Source organism: Hypanus sabinus, chromosome 6 (genome assembly GCF_030144855.1).
Source record: "Hypanus sabinus isolate sHypSab1 chromosome 6, sHypSab1.hap1, whole genome shotgun sequence".
In the NCBI taxonomy this organism is placed as follows: Eukaryota; Metazoa; Chordata; class Chondrichthyes; order Myliobatiformes; family Dasyatidae; genus Hypanus; species Hypanus sabinus.
The window spans coordinates 127595011-127617211 of NC_082711.1; the positions used below are offsets into that span (position 1 = coordinate 127595011).

Consider the following 22201-nt stretch of genomic DNA (forward strand, 5'->3'; position numbering starts at 1 on the left):
TGAAATCCATCAAAAGAACTGCCCAATCAAGAAGAAAAACCTACTCTAATAGACCCCTCCCCCCCATAGATAGAAAGGAAGGAACCAATAGGCTGGGCCCATGCTAACTAATCACCTTTGACCCTGTTCTTCAACTAACAGCTCCATATATTAAAAAAAAACAAAAATCCCACGGAAAATAGCCATAATAAAAGGCACAAACAGAATTCAACTACTATAATGTTGTGTCAACAGTAATAAAAACATAATCAACAACGGCCATCTTAGAATCAGCTAAAGTAGCTCAAACACATATTCAAAAGAAAGAATAAATCCGAGCAAATAATGTTACAAAGAATATTCTTTCTCTCGAAAAAGAAAAATAAATGAATGTATGTATATAACAGACCTAAAACTATAAGTATTGAAACAAGTAAAAAAAATAAAAAGATTAATACACAACAGGTCCTACACGGACCAGTAAAGTACAATACTATAAAGGTTCCCTACAAAACAGTTATATATGTATTAATTATTAGTAAGGTAAAAAAAATTAAATCGACCACGTCCCATACCAGAGAGTGAAAAGGTATAACATGTACTTAACTCAAAAGCTCCATAAACAACTCATACAGCAGATACTTCAAAATTGCCTATTGAATAATCGATGTAACTTTAATATTTTATTCAGTAGGCTCAACTTTAAAGTTTTTAATATACTCCCATTCCTCCTGAGGAGAGTAGATTCTCAATGGTTGAGATTTTTCAGGAAAAATTATCAGCTTTTCTGGAAAGCGAAGGGAGGGATTTAAATCTAATTTATACATTTCACTCATAACTTCTCGATATTTCTTTCTTTCGGCAAAGATTTCGGGGGGATAATCTTCAACTATACGAATCTCTGTTGAATTAAAGAGTAATTTCCATTTCTTTCTGGCTTCTCGAAGAATAACTTCTTTAGTCGTGTAATAATGCAAAGAAAGTACAACTGCTCGAGGACGTAATTCGGCTGAACGGCGAGAGAATGGAATTCTGAGGGCTCTGTCGATTAAGGGGCTAGTTTCGAGAGTCTCATTGAAAAGTGAATACAGCATATCTGAAAAGAATTTTAACCGATCGGCAGCTTCAGTATTTTCAGGCAGTTCCAGAATACGCAGATTCCTCCGACGCTCTCTACTATCTAAATCAACCATTCCTTTCTTTGTTTTAGATAATTCTGAGGTAATTTCATTGATTTTCTTTTCCATCGAAGATATCTTCATTCCTTGATCTTTAATAGTTTGCTTGAATAAATCATTCTCGCTCTCGATTCGGACTGTAGTCTGCTGAAGCGTTTGAAGTTGAGAATCCGTTTTCCAGCGAGTCTTGAATTGTAGAAATAGCTTTTTCGAGCTTCCCGTTTGAACCGGCCAGCTTATCAATGTTAATATTAAGCGATCCGAATTCCGACTTCATGTCTTGTATTGAAGAAAATATCCCTGCTAGTGTAACAGGTTCCTCCGTTTTCTTGGTTTCTTCCGTTTGCTCCATTTCGGGGAAAGTCTTGCTGCTTCTGAATTCAATACCAGAATGACTTTTTTCGGCCATTGTAATTAAGTCGTAAAATCCTTCAGTAGAAATAATAAACCCTTCAGTAGAAGTAGTAAGTCATTAGAACTAAAAGGGATCTGTTAGTGGGGTATAAAATATATTAAAGAGAGAGAGGGCCGCTAGAAACACAACCTGCTGCAAAGATGGAGAATCGGGATTGTATCCACTATAGGTCATGTTGTTGGTGGTAGGGAAATTGTGGCAGAGCTAGTTCCTTGCTCAGGCAGGAGTTAACTCTAGTCATGACCAACCTCGCAGAGCACTTTATCACTGAGTGTATATGTGAGTGCAATAGTCATTGTGCAACTTACCCTGCTCTTCTTGCCACTAGTATGATGGCTGATCTCTAATTGCAGTAGTGAGAGTTTGAAGATGTCCTTGAACACTCCCACCAGTTAGTTTGTGCTATTTTTCATACCATTAAACATAGAACATAGAATAGTACAGCACATTACAGGCCCTTCGGCCCACAATGTTGTGCCGACCCTCAAACCCTGCCTCACATATAACCCCCACCTTAAATTCCTCCATATACCTGTCTAGTAGTCTCTTAAACTTCACTAGTGTATCTGCCTTCACCACTGACTCAGGCAGTGCATTCCACACACCAACCACTCTCTGAGTGAAAAACCTTCCTCTAATATCCCCCTTGAACTTCCCTCCCCTTACCTTAAAGCCATGACCTCTTGTACCGAGCAGTGGTGCCCTGGGGAAGAGGCGCTGGCTGTCCACTCTATCTATTCCTCTTAATTTCTTGTACACCTCTATCATGTCTCCTCTCATCCTCCTTAGGATTAGGGCCTGATGTTTGCAAGGATTCATCCTCTTGAAGGACCTTCTCCTCCCTCACTCTTGTTTGTGCTGAGATGTTACTTTTAAAGAGAGGGTCAGCTGAGAGAGTGGACTCTACATCTCTTTTACCCTGTTTCACATCCACAAATCTAGCTGATCCTGTTCCTCAGTTCCCTTTGTTTTCATTGTGACCTCATTAACTGTGTCCCCAGCCCACTGAAATTGGCAGTTCTAATAATCTGTGGCCTTCTGAACTAGGAATTTTTTTTTCCTTTTCTCAGTCCTAAATGGTCAACTGTTCACTGGAGACTGTTATCTAAAAAAAGCCTCACGGCATCCAAGCTGGTCACATGTTTCTGCTTGAACCCGATCCCTGGGGTTAGTGTGGGGAACACCCCAAGCAAGTGTATCCATATTTGTAGGCACAACTAGTCAGATGGAAATAATGGCAGCAAATCATTCCAAGAAATAGACGCCAAAGAAAATGCACTGACATTAGGTTCCCAACTATCCTGAAGTTGTACCATTAATATATTTTTATTCTTTTCTAGCCATTGATTCTCACTCTGTGCTGAGGCAGTGCCTCAAATTTCAGGAATCCTATTTGCTTCCAAACACATGTGACACTTTTAAATTCAAACAGGATACCCCTTATCAATTTTCATTCAACATTTTGAGAAGCGCCCTGGCAGCACGAATAATCACATGGAGAGCGTAAACTGTTTACGTATCACATCGGAGTAGTGGTTTTTCCTGTTAGAAGTCAGGATTGGAAGGAAAACCTGGGAAGAAAGGGAGAAGTGGGCGTTTGGGAGAATGGTGTGTGTGTGTGTGTGTGTGTGTGTGTGTGTGTGTGTGTGTGTGTGTGTGTGTGTGTGTGTGTGTGTGTGTGTGTGTGTGTGTGTGTGTGTGTGTGTGTGTGTGTGTCTGTGTGTGTGTGTCTGTGTGTGTGTGTGTCAGACCCGACCGACCAGGACCACCACCAATCATGTTACTAGAACAGTACAGCGGAAGAACAAACTAGTAATGAAGAGAGGTTTGTATAGATCAGTAGAAAGATCTTTGCCTGCCCATCTCCTTCCTCTGGACCCCCTTCTTCTTACCTGTCTTCCACCTAACACCCCCTAGCTTCTTACTTCATCTTCCTTCCCCCACCTTCACCCTCACCTGGTGTCACCTGTCACCTGCCAGTCTGTCCTCCCAATCCCCCAGCTTCTGTCCCCTTCCTATACAGTCTTCATGAAGGGTATAACCATATAACCATATAACAATCACAGCACGGAAACAGGCCATCTTGGCCCTCCTAGTCCGTGCCGAACCCTTAATCTCACCTAGTCCCACCTACCCACACTCAGCCCATAACCCTCCACTCCTTTCCTGTCCATATACCTATCCAACACAACTGAACTGGCCTCTACTACTTCTACAGGAAGCTCATTCCACACAGCTATCACTCTTTGAGTAAAGAAATACCCCCTCGTGTTTCCCTTAAACTTCTGCCCCCTAACTCTCAAATCATGTCCTCTAGTTTGAATCTCCCCTACTCTCAATGGAAACAGCCTGTTCATGTCAACTCTATCTATCCCTCTCAAAATTTTAAATACCTCGATCAAATCCCCCCTCAACCTTCTACGCTCCAATGAATAGAGACCTAACTTGTTCAACCTTTCTCTGTAACTTAATTGCTGAAACCCAGGTAACATCCTAGTAAATCGTCTCTGCACTCTCTCTAATTTATTGATATCTTTCCTATAATTCGGTGACCAGAACTGCACATAATATTCCAAATTTGGCCTTACCAATGCCTTGTACAACTTTAGCATTACATCCCAACTTCTGTACTCAATGCTTTGATTTATAAAGGCCAGCGTTCCAAAAGCCCTCTTCACCACCCTATCTTGACTTCCTTCCTCCATTGATGCTGCCTGACATGTTTCATTTAACTGCTGTGCTGATTGCTGATTCTGCCACCTCCAACACCGTTTCCTGCACCCCAGACCCTTGGTTTACAGCAGCTGGACCACTCTGTCTGGGCAAAGATGTGGGTTTCTGTCTGGATTCTTTCATCTTGATCCTAAGCATGATACAGAGTATTTTTAAAAGAATGGAAATCAAAGGAACTTGAGCTCTGTACATCATGGAACAGGTATGGATGATCGTCGAGCTCTGCCTTTTAGATCCAGGGGCTGGGTTAGAAGGGGAAGCAGTTATACCTCACATACAGAAAGATTGGGATTGCTCTAAGCACTGGAGAGGGTTCAGCATGTATTGACCAAGCTGTTATATGGAACACTAGAAGTATTAGGAGAAAAGGGAGGACAGAAACCGGGAATGCACCCCTTAGGTCATTGAGCTGATCAGGACTTGCAGAGCAGGAAGGGTCTGTCTTGGTGTTTGAGATTTTGGGTGACGGGTCTTCAGGCATAGAGCAGGACGATGTTTCTGTATGTAAAGGTGGTCTAAGCCTGGAGCTTTCTGCCACAAATTCTCATTGGTGCTGGCCAGCATGATCTTGACTAGGTGATGAGTGCAGCCTGGTAACAGTCCTAGTTCCAACACTAGGTGGTTGCCCTGAGGATGTTGTGATGGCGGATGAGCGTTCTCATTGAAAGCTGGGAAAGGAGGAGGGCTGTCCGCTTCCTCCCGTGCTTGAGCTGAGTGCTTCCTTTGGGTGGGGTGCATCTGCTTTCTTGGAATCCACTGAAACAGTCCCCTTTCTCAACCTGTAGATGAGAAGGAGCTGCCTGCATCTCCGACCCTGCTGTCGGGATACCCCTGGTTCCATGGAACTCTGTCACGGATTAAAGCAGCCCAGCTGGTACTAGCCGGTGGCAGGAGGAGTCACGGCCTCTTTGTCATTCGTCAGAGCGAGACCCGGCCAGGAGAGTATGTGTTGACCTTCAACTTCCAGGGCAAAGCCAAGGTAAGGGCTGATGCATGAACCAGCACCCACCACAGCTCCCATGCTGGTTGGATTACGGAATACATGCAGATTAGAGGTTTCAAGTCTCATATAAAATATAAATGACTTTTGTTCCTATCTGTTGCTTTTGTCAAAAATGGCCAAGAATTTCATTTGTGCTCAACAGAAATGGACTGTGACTGCACCGTGCTTCACTTGTAGAGTTAAATGAATCCCTCACACCACAAAGCACTGGAACTCTTGGCAGGCAGATGAGAGTTTATTGAACATTTCCACATAATAGAATATGTCTCCCACTGGCTTCTATTCCTGCATTTTTGCCGGTGAAGAAGTGTTCAGACTGGTTAATGTTCGTGCCAACTGGTTATGTGTTTCTGAAATTCACCAGAAGTTTGGTTAATGAATTCTTCAGCAGGAAAAGAGGAGAAAAGGGGCAGGTGGAGAGAAAACTGGAGCATTAGAAACATAGAAAACCCACAGTGCAATACAGGCCCTTTGGTCCACAAAGCTGTGCCGAACATATCCTTACCTTAGAAATTACCTAGGGTTACCCATAGCCTCTTATTTTTCTAAGCTCCATGTACCTGTCCAGGAGTCTCTTAAAATACCCCATTATTTCCGCCTCCACCACCATCGCCGGCAGCCCATTCCACGCACTCACCACTCTCTGCATAAAATAGTTACCCCTGATATCTCTTCTGTACCCACTTCTAAGCACCTTAAAACTGTGCCCTCTTGTGCTAGCCATTTCAGCCATGGGAAAAAACCTCTGACTATCTACACAATCAATGCCTCTCATCATCTTAAACACATCTATCAAGTCACCTCTCATCCTCCGTCGCTCCAAGGGAAAAAAGCCGAGTTCACTCAACCTATTCTCATAAGATATGCTCCCCAATCCAGGCAACACCTTTGTAAATCTCCTCTGCACCCTTTCTATGGTTTCCACATCCTTCCTGTAGTGAGGTGACCAGAACTGAGCACAGTACTCCAAGTGGTGTCTGACCAGGGTCCTATATACCTGCAACATTACCTCTCAGCTCCTAAACTCAATCTCATGATTGATGAAGGCCAATGCACCGTAGGCTTTCTGAACCACAGAGTCAACCTGCGTAGCAGCTTTGAGGGTCCTATGGATTTGAACCCAAAGATCCCTCTGATCCTCCACACTGTCAAGAGTCTTACCATTAATACTAGATTCTGCCATCATATTTGACCCACCAAAATGAACCACCTCACACTTATCTGGGTTGAACTCCATCTGCCACTTCTCAGCCCAGTTTTACATCCTATCAATGCCCTACTGTAACCTCTGACATCCCTCCACACTATCCACAACACCTCCAACCTTTGTGTCATTAGCAAATCTACTAATCCATCCCTCCACTTTCTCATCCAGGTCACTTATAAAAATCACGAAGAGTAAGGATCCCAGAACTGATCCCTGAGACACACCACTGGTCACTGACCCCCATGCAGAATATGACCTGTCTACAACCACTCTTTGCTTCTGTGGGCAAGCCAGTTCTGGATCCAGAATGTCCCCTTGGATCCCATGCCTCCTTACTTTCTCAACAATCCTTGCATGGTATATGTTGTCAAATGCCTTGCTGAAATCCATATACACTATATCTCCTGCTCTACCTACATCAATGTGTTTAGTCACATCCTCAAAAAATTCAGTCAGACTTGTAAGGCTTGACCTGCCTTTCACAAAGCCATGCTGAATATCCCTAATCATATTATGCCTCTCATAAATCCTGCCTCTCAGGATCTTCTCCATCAACTTACTAACCACTGAAATAAGATTCACTGGTCTATAGTTTCCTGGGCTCTCTCTACTCCCTTTCTTGGATAAAGGAACAACATCCGCAACCCTCCAATCCTCCGGACCCTCTGCTGTCCTCAGTGATGATGCAAAGATCATTGCCAGAGGCATCACCTCCCACAGTAGCCTGTGGTACATGTCATAGAACATAGAATAGTACAGCACATTACAGGCCCTTCGGCCCACAATGTTGTGCTGACCCTCAAACCCTGCTTCCCATATAACCCCCAACAAATTCCTCCATATACCTGTCTAGTAGTCTCTTAAACTTCACTAGTGTATCTGCCTCCACCACTGACTCAGGCAGTGCATTCCACGCACCAACCACTCTCTGAGTGAAAAACCTTCCTCTAATATCCCCCTTGAACTTCCCTCCCCTTACCTTAAAGCCATGTCCTCTTGTACTGAGCAGTGGTGTCCTGGGGAAGAGGTGCTGGCTGCCCACTCTGTCTATTCCTCTTAATAACTTGTACACCTCTATCATGTCTCCCCTCATCCTCCTCCTCTCCGAAGAGTAAAGCCCTAGCTCCCTTAATCTCTGATCATAATCCATACTCTCTAAACCAGGCAGCATCCTGGTAAATCTCCTCTGTACCCTTTCCAATACTTCCACATCGTTCCTATAGTGAGGCAACCAGAACTGTACACAGTACTCCAAGTGTGGCCTAACTAGAGTTTTATAGAGCTTCATCATTACATTGCGTCTCTTAAACTCTATCCCTCGACTTATGAAAGCTAACACTCCATAAGCTTTCTTAACTACCCTATCTACCTGTGAGGCAACTTTCAGGGATCTGTGGACATGTACCCCAGATCCCTCTGCTCCTCCGCACTACCAAGTATCCTGCCATTTACCTTGTACTCTGCCTTGGAGTTTGTCCTTTCAAAGTGTACCACCTCACACTTCTCCGGGTTGAGTTCCATCTGCCACTTCTCAGCCCACTTTTACATCCTACCAATGTCTCTCTGCAATCTTCGACAATCCTCTACACTATTTATAACACCACCAACCTTTGTGTCATCTGCAAACTTGCCAACCGACCCTTCTACCCCCACATCCAGGTCGTTAATAAAAATCACAAAAAGTAGAGGTCCCAGAACACCACTAGTCACAACCCTCCAATCTGAATGTACTCCCTCCACCACGACCTCTGCCTTCTGCAGGCAAGCCAATTCTGAATCCACCTGGCCAAACTTCCCTGGATCCCATGCCTTTTGACTTTCTGAATAAGCCTACCGTGTGGAACCTTGTCAAATGCCTTACTAAAATCCATGTAGATCACATCCACTGTACTACCCTCATCTATATGCCTGGTCAACTCCTCAAAGAACTCAATCAGGCTTATTAGGCATGATCTGCCCTTCACAAAGCCATGCTGACTGTCCCTGATCAGACCATGATTCTCTAAATGCCCATAGATCCTATCTCTAAGAATCTTTTCCAACAGTTTTCCCACCAGTTTTCCCACCACAGAAGTAAGGCTCACTGGTCTATAATTACCTGGACTATCCCTACTACCTTTTTTGAACAAGGAGACAACATTCGCCTCCCTCCAATCCTCCGGTACCATTGTGGACAATGAGGACATAAAGATCCTAGCCAGAGGTTCAGCAATCTCTTCCCTTGCCTCGTGGAGCAGCCTGGGGAATATTCCATCAGGCCCCAGGGACTTATCTGTCCTAGTGTATTTTAACAACTCCAACACCTCCTCTCCCTTAATATCAACATGCTCCAGAACATCAACCTCACTCATATTGTCCTCACCATCATCAAGTTCCCTCTCATTAGTGAATACCGAAGAGAAGTATTCATTGAGGACCTCGCTCACTTCCACAGCCTCCAGGCACATCTTCCCACTTTTACCTCGAATCGGTCCTACCCTCACTCTTGTCTTCCTTTTGTTCTTCACATAATTGAAGAATGCCTTGGGGTTTTCCTTTACCCTACTCGCCAAGGCCTTCTCATGCCCCCTTCTTGCTCTTCTCAGCCCCTTCTTAAGCTCCTTTCTTGCTACTCAATATCATTGAGTAGCAATATTATTATTCCTCAATAGACCCATCTGATCCTTGCTTCCTAAATCTCATGTATGCTGCCTTTTTCCACCTGACTAGATTTTCCACTAGATCCCGTCCAGTCCTGGTGTCTTATCCAACTTGATGCTTTCCAAAAGCTCCAGCACATCCTCTTTCTTAATATCTACATGCTCAAGCTTTTCCGTCCATTGTAAGTCATCCCTACAATTGCCAAGATCTTTTTCAGTAGTGAATATTGAAGCAAAGTATTCATTAAGTACCTCCGCTAACTCCTCCGGTTCCATGCACACTTTTCCATTGTCACACTTGATTGGTCCTATTCTCTCACGTCTTATCCTCTTGCTCTTCACATACTTGTGGAATGCCCTGGAGTTTTCCTGAATCCTGTCGGCCAAGGCCTTCTCATGGCTCCTTTGGCTCTCCTAATTTTATTCTTAAGTTTCTTCCTGCTAGCCTTATAAACTTCTAAATCTCTGTCATTACCTAGTTTTTTGAACCTTTCCTAAGCTTTTCTTTTTGACTAGATTTACAACAGCCTTTGTATACCATGGTTCCTGTACCCTACCATCCTTTTCCAATCTCATTGGAACGTACCTATGCAGAACTCCATGCAAATATCACCTGAACATTTTCCACATTTCTTTCATACATTTCCCTGAGAATATCTGTTCCCAATTTATGCTTCTAAGTTCCTATCTGATAGCCTCATATTTCTCCTTACTCCAATTAAACGCTTTCCTAACTTGTCTGTTCCTATCCCTCTCCAATGCTGTGGTAAAAGAGAGAGAATTGTGATCACTATCTGCAAAATGCTCCCACTGAGAGATCTGACAGTTGACCAGGTTCAGTTCCCAATACCAGATCAAGTACCGCCTCTCTTCTTGTCGGCTTATCTACATACTGTGTCAAGAAACCTTCCTGAACAGACCTAACAAACTCCACCCCATCTAAACCCCTCACTCTAGGGAGATGCCAATTGATATTTAGGAAATTAAAAACTCCCACCATGACAACCCTGTTGTTAATATACTTTTCCAGAATATGTCTTCCTATCTGCTCCTCAATGTCCCTGTTGTTATTGGGTGGTCTATAAAAAACACTCAGTTGAGTTATTGACCCCTTCCTGTTCCTAACATCTACCCACAGAGACTCCGTAAATTGTCCCTCCATGTCTTCCTCCTTTTCTGCAGCCATGACACTATCATTGACCTAGAGTGGTTACCGTACAGGAGTAGGCCATTTGGTCTCTCTTATCCATCCCAGCTCCTGAATGGAGCAACCCACTGCCCATTTTCCACGGCCTTGCAATTTTTTCCCAACTATTTGGGCAGAACAGATCATTATGGACCACAATTGTAATAAGTGAGAAGTAACGTACCTTGGAATATCCAATGAGGATGGGTACATGGAATGAACAATTGGCTCCAGAGAGAATTGAAGAGCAGAGGAAATATAGGGCACGTGTCCAATGATTTCTGAAGTTGACAGTGCAGATAGAAACACAGAAAATCTACAGCACAGTACAGGCCCTTTGGCCCACAATGTTGTGCCAACAATCTAGTAGTTGCCTAGAATTTCTCTAGCACTTAGCCCTCTATTTTTCTAAGCTCAATGTACGTGTCTAAGCGTTGCTTAAAAGACCTTATTGTATCCACCTTTACCATCTTCACTAGCAATGCATTCCATGCACACACCACTCTCTGTGTGGAAAAACTTACCTCTGGCATTCCCCTTGTAAAAAGGGTGATGAAGAATCCTTTCAATAGCCAGGGTATAGGATACAACAGCAGGTTGTAATTTTATAAGATCTGGTTAGGTCACAGATGAGTATAATGAATAGTTTTGGTTACCACACTATCGGAAAGATGTGTTTGTACTGGAGATGGTACCAGGATGTTACTTGGGATGGAGCATTTCAGTTTGTTTTCCTGCAGTGTTGGAGGCTGTGAGGGGACCTTTACAAAATGATGGGAGGTATGACTATAGAGAAATAGACAATCTTTTAGCGAAGCTCAGAGGTGTCGGCAGCATGAGACCATAAGATATAGGAGCAAAATTAGGCTATTTGGCGCATTGAGTCTGTTTCGCCATTTTATCATGGTTAATCTATTTTCCCTCTCAGCTCCAATCTCCTGCCTTTCGCACCCCTAAGGAAGTTATCAACCTCTGTCTTAAATATACATAAAGTCTTGGCCTTCACTGCTACCTGTAGCAAAAAATTCCAGATTCACCGCTCTGGCTAAAGAAATTCCTCCTCATCTCCATTCTAAGAGGATGCCCTCTATTCTGAGGTTGTGTCCTCTGGTCTTAGACACCCCCATCACAGGAAGCATCCTCTCCACATCCATTCTATTAAGGTTTCAATGAGGTCACCCCTCGTTCTCTGAATTCCAATGAATCAGGCTCAGTGCTATCAAACACTCTTCATACGACAAGCTGGTTAATGCTAGAATCATTTTCGTGAACCACCTTTGAACTCTCTGCTGTTTCAGCACATCCTTCTAAGATAAGGGGTCCAAAACTGCTCACAATAGTCCAGGTGAATCTCACCAGTGCTTTATAAAGTCCTCAATATTACATCCTTGCTTTTGTATTCACATCCTCTTGAAGTGAATGCTAACATCGCATTTTCCTTCCTCACCACAGACTCAACCTGCAAATTAACCTTTAGGGAATTCTGCACAAGGACTCGCAGATTCCTTTGCATCTCAGATTTTTGTAGTTTTCTCCCATTTAGAAAATAATCAATCCTTTAATTTCTTCTACCAATATACATGATCATACACTTCCCGACACTGTATTCCATCTGCCACTTCTTTGCCCATTCTCCTAATCTGTCTGAGTCCCTCTGTAGCCTTTCTATTTTCTCAAACTACCTGCCCCTCCACCTATCTTCATATTGTCTGAAAACTTCCCAACAAACTCCATCATCCAAGTCATTGACATATAATGTAAAAAGAATCGGTCCCAACACGCACCCTATGGAACACCACTAGTCAGCCACAGTCAACCAGAATTCTTTTGCCTCCTATTCTTTGCCTCCTGCCAATCAGCCACTGCTTTATCCATGCTAGAATCTTTCCTGTAATATCATGGGCTCATAGCTAGGATACAGCCTCAGAAAATAGGGACATCCTTTTAAAGCAGAGATGAGGAGGAATTTAGTCCGGTATTCACCCTTTTGATTTTGTCCCACCTTTTACTTGGCAACTTATCCTGTTGACTGCAATTTTGCACTATCATCAATCTCTCCTTGCTAGGAGCCTCACTGCGTATTGGCTCTATTTGTAAACCAACTACCTCATCTTCAGCACTATCATCACTCCAGTTCCCATACACCCTGCCAAGTTAGTTTAAACCCAGCTGAACAACTCTAGCCACCTCGGGTTCAGGTGTAACCCTTTCCTTTGTGTAGGTGATAGCTTCCCCAGAAGATATCCTAATGATCCATGAATCTGAATCGCTACTAGTTCCTCAGCCACACATTCATCTGCCAGATCATCCAATTCTTACCCTCACTGGCACGTGGTACAGGCAGCAAGCCAGAGATTACTATCCCGAATGTCCTTTTTTTCAGCTTTCTACCTAGCTCCCTAAAATCTCTTTTCATGACCTCCTCACCTTGTCTACCTATGCCATTGGTGTCAATATGTACCAAGACTTCTGGCTGCTCACTCTTGCCCTTGAAAATGTCATGGACATGATCTGACAAACCCTGATCCTGGCACCAGGGAGGCAACATACCATCTAGGTGTCTCTATTGTGCCCACAGAACTTTGTCTCTATTCCTCTGACTAAAGAATATCCTCTTCACCTCTTTGCTCTTCTAAGCCACAGCAACAGGCTCAGTGCCAGAGGTCCATGTGGCTCCCACCTGGGAGGTCGATCTCCTCAAAAGTATCTGAGGTTATATACTTATAATTGAAGGGAATGGCCACAGGTATTCTCTGCACTGGCTGTGCAATTCCCCTCATTCTCCTGACAGTCATCCAGTTACCTGTCTCCTGCAGCCTAGGGGTGACTACCTCCCTGTAGCAACTCTTCTCATTCTCCCATATGAGCTGAAGGTCATCGAGCTCCAGCTCCAGTTCTTTCAGCAGCTGTGGTGTCTTGCTTCTTCACTGGATGTTGAGAAACTTTATTAAAACCAGAGAAGTGGCCTAGAGGAGATCTCAGAAAAATTACTTTCCCCAGGAAGTGGTTGCAAAGTGGAAGTTACTACCAGAGAAGATGGTGGAGGCAGACTCTCCAATATACCGTGTATCACGACAAGCACCTGAATTCTCAAATGCTAGTGAATAGGATTTGTATACATGGATACTTAATGGTCGGCATAGACAAGATGGGCTGAAGAGCCTATTGCTGTACAGTATGCCTCCATGAATCTATCTACCTCACTCTGCCCCTCTTGATGGCCACAACAGAATCTTCCTCCACCACATCTGCTGGCTGGATTTTCAAGAATCCAAACATACGCCATGTTTTACCTCAGGTCACCCTGAAGCCTCTACGCTTCAGTTAGTTGACTGTGCCCTCAACTGGTCCACCTATGAAAGCAGGATGACCATTTAGCCCCTCAAACATGGCCCACCATTCAATGTGAACGCAGCTGATATGTCCCAACTATCACTTCCTCTGTACCTTTTCCTCTTACACCTCAATTTCCTGAGTTATCAGAAATTTATCAAGCTATTCTGGCTAGTACAGAAATTACAGAGCCCAGCTCAAATTATTTAAAGCATCCTTAGGCATGGATGATGTGCCAGAGGATTGGAGGATAGTTAATGTTGTTCCATTGTTTAAGAAAAGCTTTAAGAATAAGCCAGGAAAGTGTAAGTCAGTGAGCCTGATGTCAGTAGTGGGTAACTTATTAGAAGATATTCTAAGTGACCAGGTACAGTATATAAGTATTTGGGTAGACAGGGATGATTAGAATAGTCAAGATGGCTTTCTACATAGTAGATCGTGTCCAACCAATCCCATAGTTTTTCAAAGTTGCTAGGAAAGTTGATGAAGGAAAGGCAGTGGATGTTGTCTATATGAACTTCCGCAGTCCCTTTGACAATGTCCTGTATGCAAGGTTGGACAAGAAGGTTCAGTTGCTGTCTGTGACACTCAAGTCTAATGATCCAGGACTATCTAAGAAGGCTAAATACAACTTCTGGGGGGGCTATTTAAAGAGCAAAAGAAAATTTCTGAACGAGGTTAGAGGCAGACTCGGATGCACGTCAATCCTGGTAGGGGAAGCAGACCACTACTTCCTACAAAGCAAAACCTAACGTCATGAATGGTAGTGATGCTTAACTCCCAGAGGAGCTCAATACACGCTTTGAAAGGGAGAATTAGACTACAGCTATGAGGATCCCTGCAGCACCAGGTCCCCCTGTGATGTCTGTCTCAGAGGCCAACGTCAGATCGCCTTTCAAGGCAAAAGGCCCTGATGGGGTACTTGGAAGACATCTGAAAACTTTTGCCAACTAACTAATGGGTGAGTTCAAAGACATTTTTAATCTCTCATTACTATAACTGGAGCTCCCACCAGCTTCAAAAGGACAACAATTATACCAGGGTTCAAGAGGAGCTGTCTTAATGACTATCATCCAGTAGCACTCATATCTACATCAATTAAGTGCTTTGAGAGGTTGGTTGTGGCTAGAATGAACTCCTGCCTCAGCAAGGACCTGGACCACTGCAATTTGCGTATCGTCACAATAGATCTACAGTGGATGCGATCTCATTGGCTGTTCATGCTGCCGTGGACCACCTGGACAATACTAATACTTATGTCAGTCTGCCATTTATTAACTACAGCTCAACATTTAATACAATCATTCCTACAGATCTAATCAGAAAACTCCAATACCTGGGCCTCTCTACCTTCCTCTGCAACTGGATCCTTGACTTCCTCACCAGAAGACCACAATCTGTGCGGATTGGAAATAACATCTCTACCTCCCTGTTAATTAACACTGGTACACTTCAGGGATGAGTGCTTAGCCCATTGCTCTACTCTACACCCATGACTCTGTGGCTAGGTACAGCTCAAATGTCATCTGTAAGTTTGCTGATGACACAACTATTATTGGCAAAATTTTAAATGGTAACGAGAAGGCATATAGGAGCAAAGTGTATCAGCTAGTTGAGTGATGTTACAGCAACAACCTTGCAATCAACATCAGTAAAACCAAAGAATTGATTGTGGACTTCAGAAAGGTAAGATGAGGGAACACACACCAGTCCTCATAGAAGGATCAGAAGTGGAAAGAGTGAGCCATCTCAAATGCCTGGGTGTCAACATCTCTGAGGATCTATCATGGGTCCAACATATTGATGCAATTACAAAGAAGGGACAACAGTGGCTATATTTCATTAGAAGTCTGAGGAGATTTTGTGTCACCAGAGACACTCGCAAATTTAGAAACAGATGTACCACAGACAGCATTCTAACTGGCTGCATCATTGTCTGGTAAGGTGGAGGGCACTCACAGGAGCTGAAAAAGGTGTAAACTCAGTAATTTCCATTATTGACCTCAACTTCCAAGATATCTTCAAGGAGCGATGCCTCAAAAAGGCAGCATCCATCATTAAGAACAACATATCACCCAGGAAATGCCCTCTTCTCATTCCCACCATCAGGGAGGTGGTACAGGAGCCTGAAGGCACTTTCAATGGTTCAGGAACTGCTTTTTCTCTTCTGCCATCAGATTTCTGAGTAGACAATGAACCTATGGAGACTACCTCACTACTTTTTTGTACTACTTATTTAATTTAACTTTCTTAGTATATAAGATATATATAGATCTAAGAAGATGTAGCTCTTTCAGGTTTGCTGATTGAGTAGAAAAGGCAGCAACTTGCAGCAGTTCAGTGCTTTGAGCAATGACTAATCAGCATACAAGCTTGATTGGCAAGAACAAATGAAAGTATGACAGGGGCAAGGTGATTTTTGGAGTGGCATTCATTGGAGTGGTCAGAGTTAGAGTGGAGATTTTTTAGGCTTTAGTGCTTCGAGGCTTCAGCGAGACAAGGCAAAACAGTTGTAGATGGAGTTTCCACACCCACCCCCACAGTTTATTGTTCTTTATTTTTGCTCAGTTAAAACAAAAGAGGCGCCAAACAGCATAAAGGAATGCTCCTCTTGTGGGATTTGGGAAGGCAGGGAGACCTCCAGTGTCCTTAACAACTATACCTGCAAGAAGTGCATCTAAATGTTAAAGAATTGGAGCTGGATGAACTCCAGATCATTTGGAAGACTGAGGGTGTAATAGGTAGGGTGTATAGAGAGGTAGTTACACTCAGGAAATGAGGTGACAGTCAGGAATAGCAAAGGGGTTAAACAGCCAGTGCAGAGTACTCCTCAAGAACTTTGGATACTATTGGGGGGGGGGGGGGGGGAGGAATGACCTAGCAGAGAAAAGTCGCAGTGGTCAGGACTCTGGCACTGAGTCTGCCTCTGTGACTCAGAAGGGGGGAGTGTAGATGGCAAGCTGAGGTGATAGTGCATTTGTTAGGGGACAGAAAGGATGTTCCTTGAATGAGAACCCGAATGGTATGAATTGAATTGAATTGAATTGAATTGAATTGCATGATCTTTATTGTCATTATACATAGGTACAATGAAATTCTGTTTGGCTTCCTCTCAGGCAATCAAACAAAGCAGTAGATAAAAACAAGACAGTAATAGAAAAACAGTATTAAATAGATAAGTCACAGAAAATAAGTTGCAGCAGCACCAGAATATCACAGTAAAGGTACTTGACAGACCTTGTGCAGAGCAACCTAAAGGTTAACCTGTAGGCTGAGCTGGTGGTGTGAAAAGCAAATGCAGTGTTCGCATTCATATCAAGAAGTCTAAAACATAAGTGTACGGATGTAATGCTGAGGCTTTTTAAGGCATTAGTGAGGTCTCACCTTGAGTATAAACAGTTTTGGCTTCCTTATCGAAGAAAAGATCTGTTGGCATTGGAGAGAGTCAAGAGGAGGTTCACACGGATGATTCCAGGAAAGGAAAGGTTATCATACAAAAATGTTTGATGGCTCTGGTTATGCTGATTGCTTTCCTCCTGAGTCTGCTGGAATAGATGGTGTTCAGTACTGGGAGCTCCATCCTGACAATTTGCTGGGCCGCCTTCACCATGTGATGCAGGTCTTGCCGCTCAGTGACTGTGCAGCTGGCATACCACACTGTGGCGCTGTGGTCAGGATGGTTTCAATTGTGCTGCTGTAGAAGATAAGCAATTTTGTGGGAGTTTGTCCTGTTTCAGCTTCCTGAGGAAGAAGAGTCTTTGTTGTGTCTTTTTTTTACAAGCAGCGAAGTGTTGGTGGTCCATGTCAGTGAAGTGTTGGTGATCCATGTCAGCGAAGTGTTGGTGGTCCATGTCAGCGAGGTGTCGGTGATCCATGTCAGCGAGGTGTCGGTGATCCATGTCAGCGAGGTGTTGGTGATCCATGTCAGCGAGGTGTTGGTGGTCCATGTCAGCGAGGTGTCGGTGATCCATGTCAGCGAAGTGTTGGTGGTCCATGTCAGTGAGGTGTTGGTGATCCATGTCAGCGAGGTGTTGGTGGTCCATGTCAGCGAGGTGTCGGTGATCCATGTCAGCGAGGTGTCGGTGGTCCATGTCAGCGAGGTGTCGGTGATCCATGTCAGCGAAGTGTTGGTGGTCCATGTCAGCGAGGTGTTGGTGGTCCACGTCAGCGAGGTGTTGGTGGTCCATGTCAGCGAGGTGTTGGTGGTCCATGTCAGCGAGGTGTTGGTGGTCCATGTCAGCGAGGTGTTGGTGGTCCATGTCAGCGAGGTGTCAGTGGTCCATGTCAGCAAGGTGTTGGTGGTCCATGTCAGCGAGGTGTTGGTGGTCCATGTCAGCGAGGTGTCGGTGGTCCATGTCAGCGAGGTGTTGGTGGTCCATGTCAGCGAGGTGTCGGTGGTCCATGTCAGCGAGGTGTCGGTGGTCCATGTCAGCGAGGTGTCAGTGGTCCATGTCAGCAAGGTGTTGGTGGTCCATGTCAGCGAGGTGTTGGTGGTCCATGTCAGCGAGGTGTCGGTGGTCCATGTCAGCGAGGTGTCGGTGGTCCATGTCAGCGAGGTGATGGTGGTCCATGTCAGCGAGGTGTCGGTGATCCATGTCAGCGAGGTGATGGTGGTCCATGTCAGCGAGGTGTCGGTGGTCCATGTCAGCAAGGTGATGGTGGTCCATGTCAGCGAGGTGTCGGTGGTCCATGTCAGCGAGGTGTCGGTGGTCCATGTCAGCGAGGTGATGGTGGTCCATGTCAGCTGTTTTTACAACATAACTCCACGGAACTTAAGGTGTTCCACACATTCCACTACCTCTCCATGTATATGGAGGGGGGGTGTGTACTCTGTCCTTTGATCTCCTGATGTCAATGATCATCTCTTTTGTTTTAAGGACCAGGTCGTTGTCCTTACACCACTCCATCAGATGATCTACCTCGAGCCTGTAGGCTGTTTCATCCTCGTTTGAGATCAGGCCAACCACTGTGGTATTGTCTGCAAGTTTAATTATGGAGTTGGAGGTGTAGATGGGGGTGCAGTCATGTGTGAAGAGTGTGTAGAGCATAGGGCTCGGCACACAGCCCTGCGGGGTGCCTGTTTTTAAGATGAGGGTGGTGGAAGTATGCTTACCAACTCTGACTTGCTGTGGTCGGTCTGTGAGAAAGTCCATGACCCACGTTGCCTCCTAGGTGCCAGAGTCTGGCACATCTTGGATCAAGTCCTCAGCATTCATAAGTGGGAGGGTGAACAGCTGCCAAAAGTCATGGTAGGGTAGGTACCAATGACATGGGTAGGAAGAGCCACAAGTTTCTGAAAGGGAGTTCAGGGAGTTAGGTGCTAAGTTAAACGATCGGGCCTCCAGGTTGTGATCTCAAGATTGCTACCTGTGCCACATGCTGGTGAGGCCAGAAACATAGAGAAACTACAGCACAATACAAGCCCTTCAGAATAACAGGAAGATTATACCGTTCAACATGTAGCGAAAGAGTTAGTGTTGGTGAGTGGGCATAAAATTTCCAGGGATGGTGGGACTGTTCAGAAGAGATGGTTTGCATCTGAACAGGAAGGGGACTAATATCCTAGTGGGAAAGTTTGCTAGTGTTGCATGGTGGGGTTTAAGCTAGAGTTGCATGGGCTGGAAACCAGAGTACCAGACCACTAGTGGAGAGTTGTTAAGAGACAGCGGAGACAGATGTTGTTAAGACCTCAGACACAGTCAGGAATCAAATGATTGAGCATGATGCACTTGTGCCTTGTGTCTTGAGCTGCTTAAATTTCAATGCATGAAATATTATAGGAGACACAGATGAGCTCAGGGCATGGATTAACACCTGGAATTTTGATTTTGTAGCCATTATTGAGACTTGGTTGCAGGAGGGGCAGAATATTCCAGGGCTGCATTCTTTTAGATGCAACAGAGTGGGAGGGATTAAAGGAGGAGGGGTGGCATTACTAGTAGGGAAAATGTCATGGCAGTGCTGAGTCAGGATAGACTGGAGAACTCATCTAGTGAGGCTTTATAGGTAGAACTGAGAAATAAGAAAAGTATGACGTTAATGGGGCTATGTTACATACCACCCAACAGTCCAAAGGATTTTGAAGAACAAATTTGTAGAGGGACCACAGACTGTTGTAGAGGGAACACAGACAGTAATAAAAGGTTGTTATAGTGAGTAATTTTAACTTTCCACATTGACTGGGTCTCCCATATTGTCAAAGGACTAGATGGGATAGAGTTTGTCGAATGTGTTCAGGAGAGTTTCCAAAAACAGTACAAAGAAGTCCCAGCGGGAGAGTGTGCAATACTTGATCTGCTACTACTGAATGAAACAGGGCAGGTGATAAAATTTCTGTAGGTGAACACTTTGCACCTAGTGATCATAATACCATTAGTTTCAAAGTAAATATGGAAAAAGTTAGGTCTGGTCCTTGGGTTGAGATTCTAAATTGGAGAAAGGCCGATTTTGATGGTATCAGAAAGGATCTGACAAGTGTGGATTGGGGCAGACTGTTTTATAGCAAAGGTGTACTTGGTAAGTGGGAGGAAATTTTAAGAGTACAATGTTTGTACGTGCTTGTCAAAATAAAAAGTAAAGATAACAAGTGTAGGGAACTTTGGTTTTCAAGAGATATTGAAATCCTGTATAACAAAAAAAAAGGAGCATAGCAGGTAAAGACAAGTAGGACCAAATGAGATGCTTATGGAGTATAAGATACAGCGGCATGCAAAAGTTTGGGCACACCTGGTCAAAATTTCTGTTACTGTAAATAGTTAAGTGAGTAGAAGATAAACTGATCTCCCAAAGTCATAAAGTTAAAGATGAAACATTCTTTTCAACATTTTAATCTCAAGATTAGTGTATTATTTTTGTTTTGTACAACTTTAGAGTGGAGAAAAAGGGAAGGAGCACCATGCAAAAGTTTGAGCATCCCAAGAGATTTGAGCTCTCAGATAACTTTTACCAAGGTTTCAGACCTTAATTAGCTTGTTAGGGCTATGGCTTGTTCACAGTTATCGTTAGGAAAGGCCGGGTGATGCAAATTCCAAAGCTTTATAAAAACCCTGACTCCTCAAACCTTGTCCTAACAATCAGCAGCCATAGACTCCTCTAAGCAGCTGCCTAGTACTCTGAAAATTAAAATAAGTGATGTCCACAAAGCAGGAGAAGGCTATAAGAAGATAGCAAATCATTTTCAGGTAGCCATTTCCTCAGTTCGTAATATAGTTAAGAAATGGCAGTTAACAGGAACAGTGGAGGTCACGTTGAGGTCTGGAAGACCAAGAAAACTTTCTGAGAGAACTGCTCATAGAATTCAGCGTCAGAAGTTTGCAAAGGAACATCTAAACAAGCCTGATGCATTTTCCAAAAAGCATAAAGTTAAAGATGACACATTTCTTTAATATTTTAAGCAAGATTACTTTTTTATTTCCAGCTTTTACAGTTTCAAAATAACAAAAAAGGAAAAGGGCCCGAAGCAAAAGTTTGGGCAGCCTGCATGGTCAGTACTTCCCCCTTTGGCAAGTATCACAGCTTGTAAACACTTTCTGTAGCCAGCTAAGAGTCTTTCATTTCTTGTTTGGAGGATTTTTGCCCATTCTTTCTTGCAAAAGGCTTCTAGTTCTGTGAGGTTCTTGGGCCGTCTTACATGTGCTGTTCTTTTGAGGTCTATCCACAGATTTTCAATGATGTTTAGGTCGGGGGACTGTGAGGGCCGTGGCAAAACCTACAACTTGTGCCTCTTGAGGTAGTCCATTGTGAATCTTGAGGTGTGTTTAGGATCATTATCCTGTTGTAGAAGCCATCCTCTTCATCTTCAGCTTTTTTACAGATGGTGTGATGTTTGCTTCCAGAATTTGGTGGTATTTAATTGATTCATTCTTCCCTCTACCAGTGAAATGTTCCCCATGCCACTGGCTGCAACACAAGCCCAAAGCATGATCGATCCAACCCCGTGCTTAACAGTTAGAGAGGTGTTCTTTTCATGAAATTCTGCACCTTTTTTTCTCCAAACATACCTTTGTTCATTGCGGCCAAGAAGTTCTATTTTAACTTCATCAGTCCACAGGACTAGTTTCCAAAATGCATCAGGCTTATTTAGCTGTTCCTTTGCAAACTTCTGATGCAGAATTTTGTGGTGAGGATGCAGGGAAGATTGATTTCTGATGACTCTTCCATGAAGGTCATATTTGTGCAGGTGTCGCTGCACAGTAGAGCAATGCACCATCACTCCAGAGTCTGCTAAATCTTCCTGAAGCTCTTTTCCAGTCAAACGAGCTTTTGATTTGTCTTTCTAGCAATCCCATGAGCAGATCTCTCGGAAAGTTTTCTTGGTCTTCCAGACCTCACCTTGACCTCCACCATTCCTGTTAACTGCTATTTCTTAATTATGAACTGAAGAAATGGCTACCTGAAAATGCTTTGCTATCTTTTTACAGCCTTCTCCTGCTTTGTGGGCATCATTTATTGTAATTTTCAGAGTGCTAGACAGCTGCTTAGAGGAGCCCATGGCTGCTGATTGTTGGGACAAGTTTTGAGGAGTCAGG

General features: G+C 43.9%; 1 protein-coding gene across 2 annotated transcripts in view; it reads left to right on the forward strand.

Moving 5' to 3' along the window:
• Positions 1-22201, forward strand: part of LOC132395817 (SH2B adapter protein 2) — a 155111-nt gene that overhangs the window by 95016 nt on the left and 37894 nt on the right. For both annotated transcript variants that reach the window (XM_059972902.1, XM_059972900.1), the window contains one exon: positions 5091-5284. In XM_059972902.1, the coding sequence (XP_059828885.1) occupies positions 5091-5284 (194 nt within the window). The remainder of the gene's footprint in view (positions 1-5090; positions 5285-22201) is intronic.